Source organism: Urocampus carinirostris, chromosome 12, assembly GCF_059441175.1.
Source record: "Urocampus carinirostris isolate Australia breed hairy pipefish chromosome 12, RoL_Ucar_1.0, whole genome shotgun sequence".
NCBI lineage: Eukaryota > Metazoa > Chordata > Actinopteri > Syngnathiformes > Syngnathidae > Urocampus > Urocampus carinirostris.
Genome location: NC_142360.1, coordinates 6,807,630 through 6,825,081, shown reverse-complemented (window position 1 = coordinate 6,825,081; position 17,452 = coordinate 6,807,630). Strand labels below are relative to the sequence as shown.

Below are 17,452 nucleotides of genomic sequence, written 5' to 3'. Positions count from 1 at the left end.
GTCTGCTTCACGGCCAGAAATTTCTGACCGTGGTTCAGCCTCGATACGCTCGTGAAAGGCTGTGTACCCGCGCTCTAATGAATTGAGCAGCGCAAAACATTTTCGCGCTGCCACCCGCACGCGAATTTCCGACTGCGTGTTAAGCACTGCTGTATCTCAAAGCGTCCAATAGCGTCCACCTCACAGGCAGAAATTTCTGGCCATGATTCAGCCGCAAATTGCTGTGTGACCGGCCCCTTAACTAGAACTGTGTCTGAATTCTTCTATTTCCTCAATAAGTTTCTCCCGGCGCAAACCGACAGCTGAAATCTCTGAGCCATCTTTAATACTTGCAAACGGCATGTATGTTTGATTGTCACTAGTCTTGAGGCCGATTCATTCGGATTACTCCTATCAGCGCACAGGAAACAAAAGGCAGTTCTTCAAATGATTGCAATTGGTTGAGTGTAATGGCGTTCCTAAACTGATGCAGAGATGTACGCAAATTAATCCCCTGAACTAACTCAAAGAAAAATCCATGATGCAGTGAGATATTGCGGATATACGGTATTTAGAACTGGATCACCTGCTCCGTTAAGATACTGTCACGGTTGCCCATTGCCCTCACTTGGACACGCTCGTTTGGCGCCAGCTGCAGCTTGTTGCCCGATTGGCTTCCCTCCCATTTAAACTTAGTGCTCTCATTCACTCCTTGTCAGTCCGTCAACAGACCTCTGCACTTGCAAGACTTGTATTTTGGTATCCTGCTTGTGCATCCAGTATCGATACCGTCTGTCCAGTCCTGTCCGGTATCTTGCTCCAGTATCCAGTATCCGGTATCGATCCTGTCTATCCCGTCCTGTACGGTATCTTGCTCCACTATCCAGTATCCGGTATTGATCCTGCCTGTCCTGTCCTGTCCAGTATCTTGCTCGTGTATCCAGTATCCGGTATCGATCCCGTCTGTCCTGCCCTGTCCAGTATCTTGCTCCAGTATCCCGTATTGATCCCGTATGTCCCGTCCTGTCCAGTATCTTGCTCGTGTATCGAGTATCTGGTATAGATCCCGTCTGTCCTGCCCTGTCTGGTATCTTGCTCCAGTATATGGTATTAATCCCGTCTGTCTTTTCCTGTCTGGTATCTTGCTCGTGCATCCAGTATCCGGTATCGACCCCATCTGTCCTGCCCTGTCCAGTATCTTACTCCAGTATCCGGTATCGATCCCGTCCGTCCTGCCCTGTCCAGTATCTTGCTCCAGTATCCCGTATCGATCCCGTATGTCCCGTCCTGTCCGGTATCTTGCTCGTGTATCGAGTATCTGGTATAGATCCCGTCTGTCCTGCCCTGTCTGGTATCTTGCTCCAGTATATGGTATTAATCCCGTCTGTCCTTTCCTGTCTGGTATCTTGCTCGTGCATCCAGTATCCGGTATCGATCCCATCTGTCCTGCCCTGTCCAGTATCTTACTCCAGTATCCGGTATCGATCCCGTCCGTCCTGCCCTGTCCAGTATCTTACTCCAGTATCCGGTATCGATCCCGTCCGTCCTGCCCTGTCCAGTATCTTGCTCCAGTATCCCGTATCGATCCCGTATGTCCCGTCCTGTCCGGTATCTTGCTCGTGTATCGAGTATCTGGTATAGATCCCGTCTGTCCTGCCCTGTCTGGTATCTTGCTCCAGTATATGGTATTAATCCCGTCTGTCCTTTCCTGTCTGGTATCTTGCTCGTGCATCCAGTATCCGGTATCGATCCCATCTGTCCTGCCCTGTCCAGTATCTTACTCCAGTATCCGGTATCGATCCCGTCCGTCCCGTCCTGTCCGGTATCTTGCTCATGTATCCAGTATCCGGTATCGATCCCGTCTGTCCTGCCCTGTCCGGTATCCTGCTCGTGTATCCAGTATCCGGTATCGATCCCGTCCTGTTCGGTATCTTGCTCGTGTATCCAGTATACGGTATCGATCCCGTCTGTCCCGTCCTGGCTGATATCTTGCTGATGTATCCAGTATCTGGAATCGATCCCTTCTGTCCTGTCCTGTCTGGTTTCTTGCTGTTGTACCCAGTATCTGGTATCGATCCTGTCCCATCCTGTCTGGTTTCAATCTCCTCTGCCTCTGGCTTTCTGTTTTCCCACGCCTGACTTCTCTGTCTCACTTCTTCTGCCCAGCGATCGCGAATCACTGGCGTTTGTGTTCCCGCGCATGACTGCCCTGTTACCGTAAAATAAAGCTTGTGTGAAAACGTTACGCGTCTGGGTCCACCGTCTGTTCGGGTTCTGACAGATACATTTTAAATCTGATCTTTTATGTATTATTATGAAAAACAACAAAATAATGGAAAAATATTCTGCCTTGGGATAATGAATTATATTTTGCAATGAAATGTCGTTGTTGTTAATGTAGAAATAATCTGTTCTGCTCCAGACTATGCAGAGTTCCTCTTCCTGGCTCTGTTCCTGACCGAGATGTTCCTGAAGATGTACAGCTTGGGCCCACGCCTCTATTTCCATTCTTCTTTCAACTGTTTCGACTTTAGCGTCAGTGTCCCATCTTTATTCTCATTTGAATTTCTTGCCGTAAATTGTCAATTTTATGACCTTCTACAACTCTAGGTGATTGTCGGCAGCATCTTCGAAGTTCTTTGGGGAGTCTTCAGGCCGGGAACTTCCTTTGGCATCAGCGTCCTACGAGCCCTTCGTCTTCTGAGGATCTTCAAAATAACCAAGTTGGTGTTGACATCCACTGCGTTCAAAATTGATCCTCTCCTACTTTACCGTTTAATCTCTTCTGAAGATACTGGGCGTCTCTAAGGAACCTGGTGGTCTCGCTGATGAACTCCATGAAGTCCATTATCTCCCTCATCTTCCTCCTTTTCCTCTTTATTGTTGTGTTTGCTCTTCTGGGCATGCAGCTCTTCGGTGGCAGGTAACACAGAGAAGTCCATTTTAAGAAGGGTTATAATCAAGTCGTAGTGGCCTGAGAAGACTAAAAAAATATTTATTTACAAAAAAATTGTAAAATTTTACAGTATCGGTTAATGTACAGAAAAAGAAAATTGAAGTTTACAACGGTCTTCAGAATTCAAAGTCATCAAAGGCACTCTAACACAAACTTGACCATACATTCTTTTTACATAATGTTGAAATACTAACTAGATCTAAATGAACAAGACATGGAAGGAAGAGAAAATGGGAATGGACACAACACACAAAAAAAGAAAATGCAGGAAACACACTCATATATGGATAGGAAAACTGATAGAAAATGTTTCAAAACCAACCTCCAACAGAACAAAACATAAAAATATGACGACTCTAGAAATGTTCCCCTCACCAGGACGGAACATGACAAGGAGACCATGAAATATAATGCGGGCACACTACGGAATATGTTAAAACACTAATGAGTTGTGACCGAAGGAAACATGAAAGGAAGACGACGCAGGGTATATACTCACACGTGGAGTGTGCAAGAACATAATATTGGAATCTTGAGTGGCTCTAACTGAACAAAACATGAAAGGAGAGACATGTACATACAGTATAAAATAATAACAATAATGCCAAGTTAGAATATTCATAGTAAATAGTAAACAGGATAAAAGATTTGCTTTTCTAGTATCTTGTCATATTTGCAAACAATTGTGCTCATTTTACTATTTTCTCTTATTTGTAGAGTTATTATGTAAGAAATGTATTTAGTAAAATAGGAAAAAATACCATATCATAAAACAGGTCAACTTATCCTCAAAAATAATATTCTCATTTTACAATAAAACCATAAGAAATATATTAAAAAAAACAGAAATAATCCATCCATTTTTTTGCAACGCTTATCCTCACTCGGGCCACGGCAGTAGTGAAGCCCACACCAGCTAGTATCCTTGGACCGGTTGCCAGCCAGTTGAAGGGCAAAAAAACAGAAATAAAGAGTACTTAAAATGATTTAAAATTGTAAATAGATATATATTTTTGGAGGAAAGTGTAAATCGTATTGGTGTTTTAAAAAAAGGCTGTACTGTGTATAAAACATCTTTGTTTTTATTGAATAAAATCTCAAGTAAGTTATTGTATTTTTTTTCCCGAAGTCTTTAACCATTTGACGGACAACTATTCTGTGGATTTGTCCACCACTAGGGGCGCTCTAACTAAGAAGCAGCAAAAATAAGGGATGAAATACCTATAAAAGTTGTGATTTTGAATAGAAATAGTAATTTTTTTCAAATATTTTTCTGTCCCAACCCAGGTTCATCTTTGAGGACTACACACCCACCAATTTTGATACGTTTCCTGCAGCCATCATGACCGTCTTTCAGGTCTGCTCGTCGATCACATTTTCAACCCTTTTGGACTCGAAATTTTACTCTCATGATGTTTGTTTGTTTTCAGATCCTGACTGGCGAGGACTGGAATGAGGTGATGTACAGCGGCATTCGCTCTCAAGGGGGAGTGGAGTCTGGCATGTGGTCTTCCATATACTTCATCATCCTGACTTTGTTCGGGAACTGTATCCTTTTGAATTACTCTTGTTTGGCAATAATAGCATGAATGAATACCATAAAAGTGACATAGATATTGCTGCTAACATGTGATAGGTCCCCTGTTTGAGACCAGGTGGAAACAGTTGTTGGCCTGGAGAGGTTTGGGCGCCACCAGGCTGTACTTGCCCAAGGATATCCAGAAGAAATTGTGCTTCTACGACCCCAGTTGTTAGGGATCCAACCACCCGACGAATCATCTCTTATAAACATTATTTAAATGCTCAGATACTGAATGACACACATCTCTTGGCCCAAAAAAAAATATATATATATTGAATTCCTATCAACTGGCATTATCTCCACATTAGTAGCTATATTAACTATCGACCAGATAATGATCCCTAAAATAACGGTAAGAACTCCCTTAACTAATTTTGACCAGACACTCTTCTGAACGTCTTCTTGGCCATTGCTGTGGACAACCTGGCAAACGCACAAGAGCTCACTAAGGTTTCTTGGAAGTCTTTTATGACATGTTTATGCTGGAGTACCAGATATTATCTCGTTGTATCTCTATGTACACTTCGTTGTTTTCAACAATGATAACTTGTCACAATCACCCGGATCGGGAACACCTGTGTTCAGGATTTGGCGCACCCTGTACATTTAAATCCCCAGCTTCCGGTAACACTTTATCCGATTGTACTATGCGTTCTATTGCCATCTGCTCAGAAAGCCCGTACCTCCGACTTTTTGCCTGCCTCCTGTTTTTCTACTTGATCTCCGTTGCCGACCCGTTTCCGAATTTGCCTACGACCTGCCGTGCCCGCCTGACTCCTGATCTCTCTTCCGAACACAACGACGCCCTTCTTCTCAGGCCCCAACCAACAACACGACGACTACGCCTGTCCGCGACCATTCCCGCCAAGCCTTCACCCGCCTGTCAAGTCTCAACAATCCGTCAAACAACGGATTGAAGATTCACGTCTTGTCATTCCTTCCTTCCAATAAAAACCAAGAAACGAGTGCAAGTGATCTCAGTTTTCCTTCCGTCCTGCCTGACATAACTACTACTGTAATCCCTTGCTACGTTCATGATTTGACAATTGCCCTCACCTGCGCTCACTTGTTCAGCCCCAGCTGCCACTCATTCCCTAATTAGTTCTCCTTCTATTTAAACATGTCATTCTCGTTTACTCCTTGTCAGTCCGTCAGCGAACCTCTGCACATGCAAGGCAAGTATTTTTGACTCTGGCTGCCGTTCTGTTTCCGACCTGTTCCCGTTTCCTGCTCGTCTGTCCCTGCTTTCCCGATCATCTCCGGTTACCTGAATTGTCCCGATCTCCGACCACGCTTCGTTCTCCCCTCCTGGTTGCCCGACTTGCTTCCGATCTCCGACCACGCTTTGTTCTCCCGTCCCGGCTGCCAGACTTGCTTCCGATCTTCCACTACGCTTGGTTAGCTAGAGATTCCTGCTCCTCCTGCCCAGCAAGCACCGGATCGCTGTTGTGTCTTTTTTTCCTCGCCCGACTTCCTCGATTTCCCAATAAGGCATTGTGTGAAACGTTATCCATTTGGGTCTACTGTCTGTTCCGGTCATGACAGCTACTACAGGTTTCATACTTCACAGCCTCAGTGCATCCCAGGTTAGAAAATATTCCACGATCCCTTATCCCCGATCGTATATTACTGCGAGCGTGGGCCGGCAGAGCGCATTTATGTCGGGCTTGGCAGTTATTTCTTGCCGTTGTATTCAGCAAAAAGTGAACTGCGCTCGCGCAAGCGTGATTTTTTTATCTCCAATCGCATATTGCTGTGAGTGTCAGGCCGATAGAGTGCATTTTTTTGGGCAAGTAGTGTATTTCTGCCTAAAACGAACGACACTCGCGATATCCCCAATCCCATGTTGCTGCAGGCGGAGACCGGCAGAAAGCACTTTTGCCAGGAGGTGTACCGTTTTGACCTGCCTCAAGTGAATTGCACTGTTTTGGCCGTGATCCATTATCACCTGTCGGTTCGGGCTGCTGAAGCGTGGCATTGTGACCCGCCTATGATCAACTACAATGTTTTGAACCGATCCATTATCCCTGGTTGACTAGTCGTAATAGCGGAGGCTGAAAGAGCACATTTGTGTCATGGCGGCTCTTTTTTTCCATTCTTCTCCGCCTTATATGACCAGTACCCATGCAGCTGCGATTCATTATCCCCAGTCGACATTTGCTTACAGCGAGGGCCAGAGCATGTTAAAAATGGGGGGTGGGGGGGTCTTCTTCGCGGATTTTCCCACATTGTGCTGGGTTCTGGTCCCCAATAAACATGATAAACAAGGGATAACAATATTCTCTTCTACTCTATTCTTATCGATAGGACGAAGAGGAGGCCGAAGCAGCTTTCAACCAGAAGCACGCTCTCCAGAAGGCAAAGGAGGTGGGCCCACTCTCCTCCTTCATCTCTTCAGAGTAAGTCCTCCTTCTGCTCGACCTCCATATGACCTCCATCTTATTCCTAACCGCCTCTCCCACTGCAGAGAGCATCCTCGTGGAATTTGAACCCACATGGTTGACTAGTTTGATGAAGATATGTATGTGCCTTTTGATGGAACATAATCTCATATTTGATGGTTTAATATCGTTGCTATGGAGACAGGCGTGAGGGTGCCCTTAGTAGAGTTTTTCGGAGTTGAATTGTGGAAAAAAAGGAATTTATGTAATGCGGTGTAAATTAACGGTAATTTTGCGATTCTATCCTGTTTCATTTTGTTATTACCTTGTTACAACAATGTTAACTACAGTTTCACAATTGGTAAAGATCAGGGTTGGGTAGTTTACAAGACCTACTTAAAAAAATCATGGCGCTTTTAATGTGTGTAGGAAGTAGCATGACTTTGTTGGCTCAAATTCCGTTTTGCATATGGCAAATATTGTGCATGTGCATGAAAGGATTGCATTACTCGCTTCTGACTCAAGATGCTTGAGAAAAACAGTTGTTGGATCGGCATGTGAGAAGGCTTTTCCCCTCTTTGTTTTCACCCCAAAAAAAAGAACGGCGTTTTAGTTCAAATTGTTGGTCTAGAACATTCTTACTGTTATCATTAGAGATGCACGATACTTATTGAGCCGATAACTGACGTCATATTTGGCCGTTTGATGAGGAGTTTTCCTGAAGTTTTATTACAGAATATTCCAGACACAAATGAGCAAAAAAGACAATGGGTGTATAACTCGGGATTTTGCAGTCAAAATGTTGAGAATTACTTCAATCCTAGGGGGGCTGTCCTAAGGCTAAGTAAAAACAAAACTAAGCGTAAGCTGGGGTGGAAAATCGGTAAACAAGAGTTATTTGTCCAATCTGGTTCTAACAGGAACTGATATGACTATAAAATGAAACACAACTGAAACAATGGAGAAGCCTTACAATTGCGACTGAATAAATGAAAAAAAGTTGATGAATTATGACTCAATAAATGAAGGTATAAATAACTGAAACAATAAATAGGTTGTAAATGAAGAAATTACGCAATCATGGCTACATATTATTGCAACACCCTCAATTCCTAAGCATTTGTGTACTGTATTTATTTTTATTCATTAGCTACCGTTGTCAGGACCAGAACGTTTCTCACAAGTTTTATTTAAGGAAAGAGGAAGGGCTGCGCCCACGATCCGGTGTTCACTGGACGCGGGAGGCAAGTTGCTCTCGTACTCGGATTGTGATCCGAACACAAATGTGTATCTTCCGTAGCGATCGATGGCGGTGTCAGGGACAGAAAAACGGGTCAGTAGCTGGGACTGGCGAGCAAGGCGTGGTCTGGGTCGGAAACGAGTCGTAAGCCAGAACGGGAGAGTAAACGTAGTCAGGGACAAAAAGGGTTATAAGCCGGGACGGGAGAGCAGACGTGGTCAGGAGCAGGTCGTAGCCGGAGACAGACGGGAGCAAAACGGAACAGGTGGGAGTCAGGGTCGAAAAAGGCTTGCCTAGTATTCACTGAGGTTCGCAGACAGACTGACGTCAGGGGAGAGACAGGACTGGGTTCAAATACTGAGAGGGAGCCAATCAGAACCTGCGGCAGTTGGCGCCAAATGAGCGGGCACAGGTGAGCCACATCAGTAATCATGACAACTATTGCGGGCATGTCAAACTAAGCCTGGCTCGGGGGCCAGATCCAGACTTTCTGTTCTAAGGCAGGCCGGGTCAGGAAAAATATTTAGCTTTGGTTTTTCAGTACTACGCTTTATAAACCAGCCTTCATTTGTATCCTATCTGACAAATTATAATCACGAACGCTAAAGGATCTTTTCTAAGCACAACCATTTAAAAAAGCGCTTTTTGCGTTTGGCATTGAATGTGTTTGCAATTTGTTTATTATTATCACAGTTGAGTTAATGCAGCTTTACATCTGAACCAACTCACCACAAACATTAAACATAAACTCAAGTGTGAGCTATGAACTAAAATATGCTCGCCTTATTTGTCATCACTTGGCTGGGTCTAATGAAGCGAAGAAAATACTTTTGTCTTTAACATGAAACCAGACTGTGTGTCAGTTATTTTACTCCTTAACTGCCCTCTAGCGGAGGAAAGTGTATTTATTTAAAAAAAACATAAATTTTGATAAATATGAGCTAGAGACCTGCTTTTATTTACGTACTCAGAAATTTACAGCAGGCAGGATCAAATCATCTGACGGGCCGTGAGCCGTATTTTTGACGTACCTGTAATATTGTATACTGCCAAAATGCTAAATACTAAATAAAGATTGAATAAGAATGAGTGATATAGTTTTCTTAGCCAAGGCATTTGCGCCTTTCAGTTTAGAATGACTTGTATGTCTTGGAACCAGAACGGAGACAGGACTCACTTGCGTTCTGTTTCTCACAAGTTTTATTGGAAGAAAGAGAAAGGGTTGCGCCCACGGTCCGGTGATTGCTGGACGCAGGAAACAGGTCGCTCTGAATACGGAAGTGGATCTTCCGTGGCGAGCCATGGCGGTTTTAGAAACGGAAAAACGGGTCAGGAGAGCAAAAACGTGGTCGGGGTCGGAAGCGAGTCGTAAGCCAAGAAAAGAGATTGGACGTGGTCGGGGACAAAAAAGGTGGAAAGCCGGGACGGGAGAGTAGATGTGGTCAGGATCAAAAACGGGTCGAAGCCGGGGGACAGACAGGAGCAAAAACAGGTGTCGAAAAAGGCTTGCCTAGTGTTAACTGAGGTTCGCAGACGGACTGCCAATCAGAGTCCGATGCAGTTGGCCAAAGGTGCGGGCACAGAGGATTCAATCATGACAGTATAATGTTTAAAACTGACATATTTTCACCTAATTCGAAATATAACATGCAGTTTAAAAAAAAAGTATATATATATATATATATATATATATATATATATATATATATATATATGGTTAGCGCGTGTGCGGCACAGTTCTAAGGACTTGGGAACCTCCTGTGTGGGTTCAAATCCAGCTACCGGACTTCCTATGCGGAGTTTGTATGTTCTCCCCGTCCAAAGACATGTATTTCAGGTGGATTAGCCGGTCCAAATTGTCCCTAGGTGTGTATGAGCGAGCGAGTTGTCTGTCCCTGTGTGCCCTGCGATTGGGTGGCAACCAGTTCAGGTATATATATATATATATATATATATATATATATATATATATATATATATATATATATCTCATCTCATCTCATCAGCTGCACCGCTTATCCTCAGTAGGGTCGCGGGGATGCTGGAGCCCATCCCAGCAATCATCGGGCAGTGGGCAGGGTACACCCTGGACTGGTTGCCACGGGGACAGACAACTCACTCGCTCAGTCACACCTAGGGACAATTTGGACCGGCCAATTCACCTGAAATGCATGTTTTTGGAATGTGGGAGGAAACCGGAGTGCCCGGAGGAAACCCACGCAAGCACGGGGAGAACATACAAACTCCGCACAGTAAGGCCGGGAGCTGGATTTGAACCCACTTAAGAGGTTCTCACGACCTCAGAACTGTGCCGCACACGTGCTAACCACTGCGCCGCCGTGCTGCCCTATATATATATATATATATATATATATATATATATATATATATATATATATATATATATATATATATATATATATATATATATATATATATATATATATATATATATATATATATATATATATATATATATATATATATATATATATATATATATATACCCGGTATATATAAAAACATGCATTTCAGGTGAATTGGCCGGTCCAAATTGTCCCTAGGTGTGAATGAGCGAATGAGTTGTCTGTCCGCGGTGTAGCTGATGAGATGAGATGAGATATATATATATATATATATATATATATATATATATATTATTATACTATATTATATATTATTATACTATATTATATATTGGTTATTGGTAGGAAAAAGGTTATCGTGCATCTCCATTTTATTTCAGTACCTCAAGAAATTTGCATGGAGACAGGGAGCTAAAACGAAGGAGTTGCTGATACTAGAAACATCTTCTGCATGTGTTTGGTCGGCATGGGAATAGGAAGGAAATCGTAAAAAACATCATGGGATTTTGAACCGCTCCTGCATCGTTTTCGAAATATTGTGCTTCTACCTGAATTCCCGCATTAAGTCGGCCAAGCATGGCCAGAGGATGCTTGGAGATCATCGTTGTCATGGTGCCTGCTCCGTGTCCAAATGTCTTGCAAATCCATCTTCGTGTCGTTGTATCTTTCTGTGTTAATTGTGATCTTCGATCGTCCAATTGCTCTCAATGTTTATGAATGTTTGCAGATCGGCAGCCATCTTGTTTTTAAATGTGCCGGTCGGTTCGTTGTGGAGACACACATCAAAGATTGCCATTTATACGACCATCGCATTTATTTTTGAAATCAACTGAAAATGCTAGATAGAGAAAAAGAGTGTAAACCATTTATTGGTCTGCCACCCCAAAAGAAAACTTGTGTTGTCAGAGGTTTCATGATTTAAATCTGCTTTAACTCCGAGTTAAATATGTAAAGACATAAACCCAGAGTAAAGCTTTGAAGCAGCTTTAACCTTTAAGTTAAAAAGTTGTAAAGCTTTTACTCCGATGAAAACAGCCTTCACTTTAAGTGAACACACTTTAACTTTTAAGTTCACTTTTGAGCAAATTTAACTCTGATTACTCAGCTTTAACTATGTTGAGCAGCTTTAATGCTTTAACATTTAAACCAGTTAATCAATTATCTCGTTTTAAATGTAATTGGATTTAATTGACACGGCGGCTGGGTGGTTAGGGGCAGCCCTACGGTGCAGAGGTTCAGGGTCCAGCTACCTCCCCGTAGCCTCCTCGTGTGCTGTTTGCATGCTCTCCCCATGTTTGCCCGAGTTTCCTCCCAGATTTAAAAAAAAAAAAACATGCAAGTCAGGTTAATTGGCCGGTCCCTAGGTGTGAATGAGCTAGTGGGTTTTCTGTCTTCGTGCCCTGCGACTGTCTGGCAACCAGTTCAGGGTGTCCCCTGCCCACTACCCGAATATGGCTAGGATTGGCTCCATTACCCCCGCGACCCTACTGATAATAAGCGGTGCAGATAATGGATAAATGGATGGATTTGATTAAAGCTTTAACTTCGGAAGCTAAATGGCTCTTTTTACTCGAGGGATTTTACCAAGCAATTATTTCTAAGTTAAAACTTTAAAACATTTTCCTTTACTCGAGGTTTAAAGACACTTTACCGTTTTAACTCTGACTAAAGTCGCTTTAGTTGCAGCTACAAGGCTTTAACTTCAGAGGGGAAGCTTCAAAGCTTTTATGAAATTAAGGTTTAAGAACACTTCCAAATGTTAATGCCGATTATAGTTTTAGTTAGAGATTTAAAGCTTTAGCTTCAGTGTTAAATCTAAAACTTTCATTCAACGGCTTTCATTAAAGTTTTACTTCAGAGTTAAAGCTTTAAAGCTTTGGCTTTCACTGAGTTAAAGCATATGTTTTTTTTCCTCAAAGGCGTTTAGCGAGCATTTACTTTTGAGTTAAAGCTTTAAATCTAATTAATACAGCTTTGATTAGAGCTTTAAAGCTTTAACTCATCCGTGTCGTAGCCGCTAGCTTTTGCTAATCGTTCTTTTCTCAGATCAAGCTTTTGAGTTAGATTAAGATTTGTCTTTATTGTCATTGATAATAACATTGTGAAACATTGTATGCAAAGAGATTAGACATGGCACTCCAGGGTAAAACATGTAATAACAATCGCGAGCTAGCCGCCTTCAACTTTAACATCGCACCTCTGCACATTAGTTTTGGAGCACTCGTTGTCAGTATCACAACGTCATCTAGGAGTTTGTTTTATTCTAAACACATAAACACATTTCTGAGTGTCTCTTGAGTTCAATTTAGCTTTTTTAGAGTCTTAATTCGGGAAAATACGTCACTCAGTATTCACACAGCATTTATTGCTGCAAAATTTTCCCAACCCCAATTTTCTTTTCCAGAGAACATTCTTTTTTTTGCTGTGTGTCTCCTGACCTGTTTTGTCTCTGCTCACCAAAGCACTAATGTCTTGTTTTTAACCATCGATAACACGGACCGCGCAAGAATCCTCGGCCCAGTAAGTAAGACGAACCGCTCACTTCCTGTTGACTCGCTCCACCTTCTCCACGACTTTTATTCCCGCCACGCTTCGTCTTTTTGTTCTCTTCACGCCTGTCGCTGCCTTTTTGCATTTCACTTTTTCAGATTCGAAGCACACACTAAAAAACAATGTGCGTCGGATGGGTGAATCGGCGCTCTCATTCTAAAATGAATCCACTTGCTAATACTACGTTAGCATTTGATTGCAGCATCTGCTATGCACGTCACATGTCATCATTTTTCATATTGGGAAAATGTTTGAGGCCAATGTGCAAGCTGTGCCGGAAAGCTATTCTAATTCTCTCTGTGTCTCTCTTTCTTTCTTTGTCTCTCTTTCTCTGGCCCTCTTTTCTTCTATCTGTTTCTCTCTCTCTTTCTCTTTCTCTCGGTCTTTCTTTATCTGTCCCTTTTTCTTAGGCCCTACCTTCCTTTCTCTCTCTCTTACTCCCTCTGTCTTTATGTCTCTCATTCTCTGACCCTCTAGTTCTCTGTCTTTTTTTTCTCTCTTATGCACTATTAGTCTCTCTCTCTGCCCTTTTATCAGTTTCTATCTCCACCCTTCTCTCTTACCCTCTATTTATCTCTTTGAAGCTGTATATCCCTCTCCCAATCCTCCGCTCTCTTGTTTTTTCTCTTTCTTTGACCCTTTGGCTCACTGTCTCTTTCCTTTTCTCTTTTGCACTATGTCTCTCTCTCCGTTCTTTCCCTTTTCTGCCCTCTAACTATCCCTCTGTCTCTATCTTTATCTGTATCTTTGTATCTCTCTATTCCTCTCTTTTTTTTCTCCCTTTCTTTCACTCTTTGTTTCTCGCTCTCTCTCTCTGTCCTCTCCGTCTACCTATTTTACTTTATCTCTTTCTCCTCATTTCTGTGACCCTCCAGCTCCCTGTCCCTTTGTTTTTCTTTCTTTTTTGCTCTGTCTCTCTTCACTCTCTCTGACCTTTTTTGTCTTTCTCTCTCTCTCTATGTCTTTCTCTAGTTTCTTTATTTTTCTCTCTTTCTCACTCTTTCTCTCACCGTCTCTTACTGTCTATCTCTTGCTATTTATTTATTTATTTTACTCATTATTCTTTTTTAAACATTGATTGAACCCAAACTTGCTGAAATATTTTCTGTGATACTTTTCCAAAAATAAAATGTGCTTAACTTTGTGGCTAATTGTTTGACTTAACAAGTTCCACTATAAATGCAAATGATAACACATTAAGATTTGGATTTTTTTTTAAATGACAAATAATTAAGTTGGACTTAATACATATAAATCAGCTTCTTTAAAAGCCCCATTATTAAAAAAAATCAGAGAGTTATCATGATAAATGTCCATTTGTTCTCTCCGCAGAGGAAGCCGTAGGAGGCGGCCCTACCTGTACCGAAAACGAGCCATCCACCGCGGTCGACCCACTTACTCCCGTTCCCTGGAGGGGGCAGGGGGCAGCCTCAGGGAGGGCCGCCCCCTACCACCTCTCAACCCGTCAAACTCTTTCATGTCCAGGCGAGAGAGACAAAAAAGGATGACTATGTCTGTGTGGGAGCAGAGGACCAGCCAACTTCGGCGACACCGCCAGATGTCCAGCCGGGAGATTCTGTACAGCGGGCCCAGCGAGGACAAGGATGGTCCTGCCCCCTCCCGACCCCAGTCCCTGCACCGCAAAGCCATGCAGGGGACACCACCGGGAGGTCCAAAGTGCCTGGAGGACCCCCTTGAGGATCCATCACAGACCAAGAACCAATCTTTAGAAGCTGTTCCTTCCGGGGTCATCCCTGAACCCCCCAGGTCCTGGCCCCCTCCTGAGATTCTGGACCCCATTACCTCTGAGGACCCCATACCGAACCCCAGCCTTGAGCGAAGGAGCCCCAGGTTCAACGGCGACCGCCAACGCAGGGCCGTCAAGAAGTTCCGACCGCCGGACAACGGTGACACCAGGGGTAGGAAGGGGCTGCAGGGTCATCAGAACGGAGGCAGGATTCGGGGGTCATCCCCAAGGGAAGAACTTTGTTTGGATAGCCGCTCGGGCAGCAGGGAGAGGAGAGATGTTCAGAGGAAAGCAGAGAAGGTTGAGAGTGAGAGATCAAATCCTGAGGAGAACAGGTGAGAACCCTCAATGAAAATGTTCATCTATTTAACATGGCATTGTTATCATTTGATAGATTTGATAAAATCATCAATTATCACACAGCAAAATGTGCTGAAGAATTAGCTATTGTGTGGAGAGAGGGTTTTGCATATTTTTGGAATTTGGCCTAAAATATATTTTTGCTTTTATGGTTCATTGGCTTAAAAAGGTTCCCGACCCCTGATTTAGAGCAAAGGGTCTCTAACTCATGCCTATAGTTTGGGGCTCCCATTATAGCATTAAAGCTTGATGTTAACGGATCCTCACACTAATTAGTTAGTCAGGGGTCAAATTTCACTTAATTCACACAATTCCTTTGCAAATGTTTAAGTTTAATTTACGTCTGCCGTGCAATACGATACTTTAGCTACTTTCTGGTTTGCCCTATGGCCGAAGGTACACATCAAACAATACATTTCAACAAAGTAGAGCTGACTTAATTTATCTTTTCTTTTTACTATTTAATCCTAAACAATTTCATTTAAATTGAAACCAGGAACAAGAGGTTGCCGTGTCCAGGGAACGGGAGGATATCGACACCGTTGTTGAACTCCAGAATATGGTGTCCCTTCCCTACCACATTTTCATTTAACAACGCTTTCCCCACTATAAGACATTTAGAACTAATTGTTTCGTGACTCCAAAAACTCTAAGATGCCTGTGTTGACATTATATAAAATGTTGTTTTGCTACTGATATACTATATGGGGCAGCTTTGAATTTCCTTGACATGACTGTGTAATAACTATGAAGGTGTTCTATTCCATTCTATTCTATTCTATTCAAAAGGCTGTATTACCTCCCACAATGCCTTTTGTCTTCATTCAGTTCAGAATTTTGTGTTTGCTTCGGAAAGACTTTGCAAATTGGTGCAACACAGTACCGTATCCTTTGCATCCGGGAGGTCTATTGCACCTCAAAGTGTGATTCTGGTATCTTTACCTTTTTTCCTATTTTATTCTCCAGCCACTCATGTTGGCCACTAGGTGGACTGCTGTGGCTTTCCGCAAGTCACCATTGTTATTGTTAGCTGTCCTCACCTTGCATAGACATGTCCTGTGATTCAGGCATCTTTGTCTTTTTCCAATACACCACAAATTGAAAAACAATTTTTCATTTTCTTACATAGCTACCCATGATGCTTTAAATAATCATTCAATCTTTAGGTTACTTACTCGTACAGTATCTCTTCAGGCAGAGTGTCCAAAGCGAATCAGTAGACACTGAGCAACCAAACAGTGTCCAAAACCAGGAAGAGCTCCATCGGGAGGAACAATCGTGTCCACTTGCTGTAGAAGAAAGCAACCAGGAAGATAAATCACAACTCAGCTCCAGCGTCATCGTTGGAATGCCTGACATAGAGACATCAATGGAGCTATCGACCATTTTTGGTAGATTTTCTCAATTGTTTTCTGCTTTGACTTACACTTGACTCTTCCCCTCTTTTTTGTGAATGTAGTTAACAGCAAAGACCCCGAAGCATCCAAGTCGGAAAAAGAGGAAGCTGGAAATATCGACTCAGCCAAAATTGTCACACCTGACAGCATGTTCATCTTCAAATCGGACAACCCGTAAGCAAATGTGGCTGACTGGCCATGTATGGAAGCCTGAGAGTGCCAAATTTCAATAATATTAATACATTTTTGCAAATTTTGCTTTATATTAAGGTATTCATTTTTTTTTTAAAAGGTGTGGTTATTGTGAAATACACACTTTAACATCCATTCTTAATACAAAAATATGTTATCATAAGAAGCAAAACATTACTTAGGTCCCAGCATGTTTGACTTTTTTTCACTTTTTCCTTCTCTAGGCACTCATGTTAGCCACGTTGCTGTAGGTTACGGCTTGCTGCTAGCTCTATCAGTATGGTGAGCTGCTCTTGCTTCGTCTTTCAGTGTCACTCGCCTTCCACAGCAAAGTTCCGTGTTTCTGGCATCTTTGCATTTTTTTTTACACTTTACTCTCTAGCCACTCCTCTTGGTCACTAGGCTGACCGCAATGGCTTGCCGCTAGCCACTATTGTTATTGTTAGCTGTCCTTGCTTTGTCTTTCAGTGTCACTCACTTTGCAGAGACATGTCCTGTGATTTAGGCATCTTAACCTTTTTTCCATTATTTCCCTCTCTAGTCACTTATGTTCGCCACTCGGCTGAATGCTATGACTTGCCGCTAGCAAATTTTGTTATTGTTTGTTGCCTCTGCTTCGTCCTTTATTGTCACTCGCATTCCACAGGTAAATCCTGTGTGATTCAGGCATGCTTGCCTTTTTTCCACAATTTCCTTCTCTAA

At 42.7% G+C, this 17,452-nt stretch overlaps 1 protein-coding gene across 1 annotated transcript in view; it reads left to right on the top strand.

Moving 5' to 3' along the window:
* cacna1ea (calcium voltage-gated channel subunit alpha1 Ea) overlaps window positions 1-17,452 on the top strand; it is a 153,081-nt gene that overhangs the window by 101,133 nt on the left and 34,496 nt on the right. Inside the window, exons 15-24 of the mRNA XM_088348895.1 lie at window positions 2,402-2,514; window positions 2,590-2,702; window positions 2,771-2,902; window positions 4,223-4,292; window positions 4,366-4,483; window positions 4,900-4,967; window positions 6,825-6,916; window positions 14,387-15,136; window positions 16,356-16,552; window positions 16,621-16,732. Of these exons, the coding sequence (XP_088205021.1) occupies window positions 2,402-2,514; window positions 2,590-2,702; window positions 2,771-2,902; window positions 4,223-4,292; window positions 4,366-4,483; window positions 4,900-4,967; window positions 6,825-6,916; window positions 14,387-15,136; window positions 16,356-16,552; window positions 16,621-16,732 (1,765 nt within the window). The remainder of the gene's footprint in view (window positions 1-2,401; window positions 2,515-2,589; window positions 2,703-2,770; window positions 2,903-4,222; window positions 4,293-4,365; window positions 4,484-4,899; window positions 4,968-6,824; window positions 6,917-14,386; window positions 15,137-16,355; window positions 16,553-16,620; window positions 16,733-17,452) is intronic.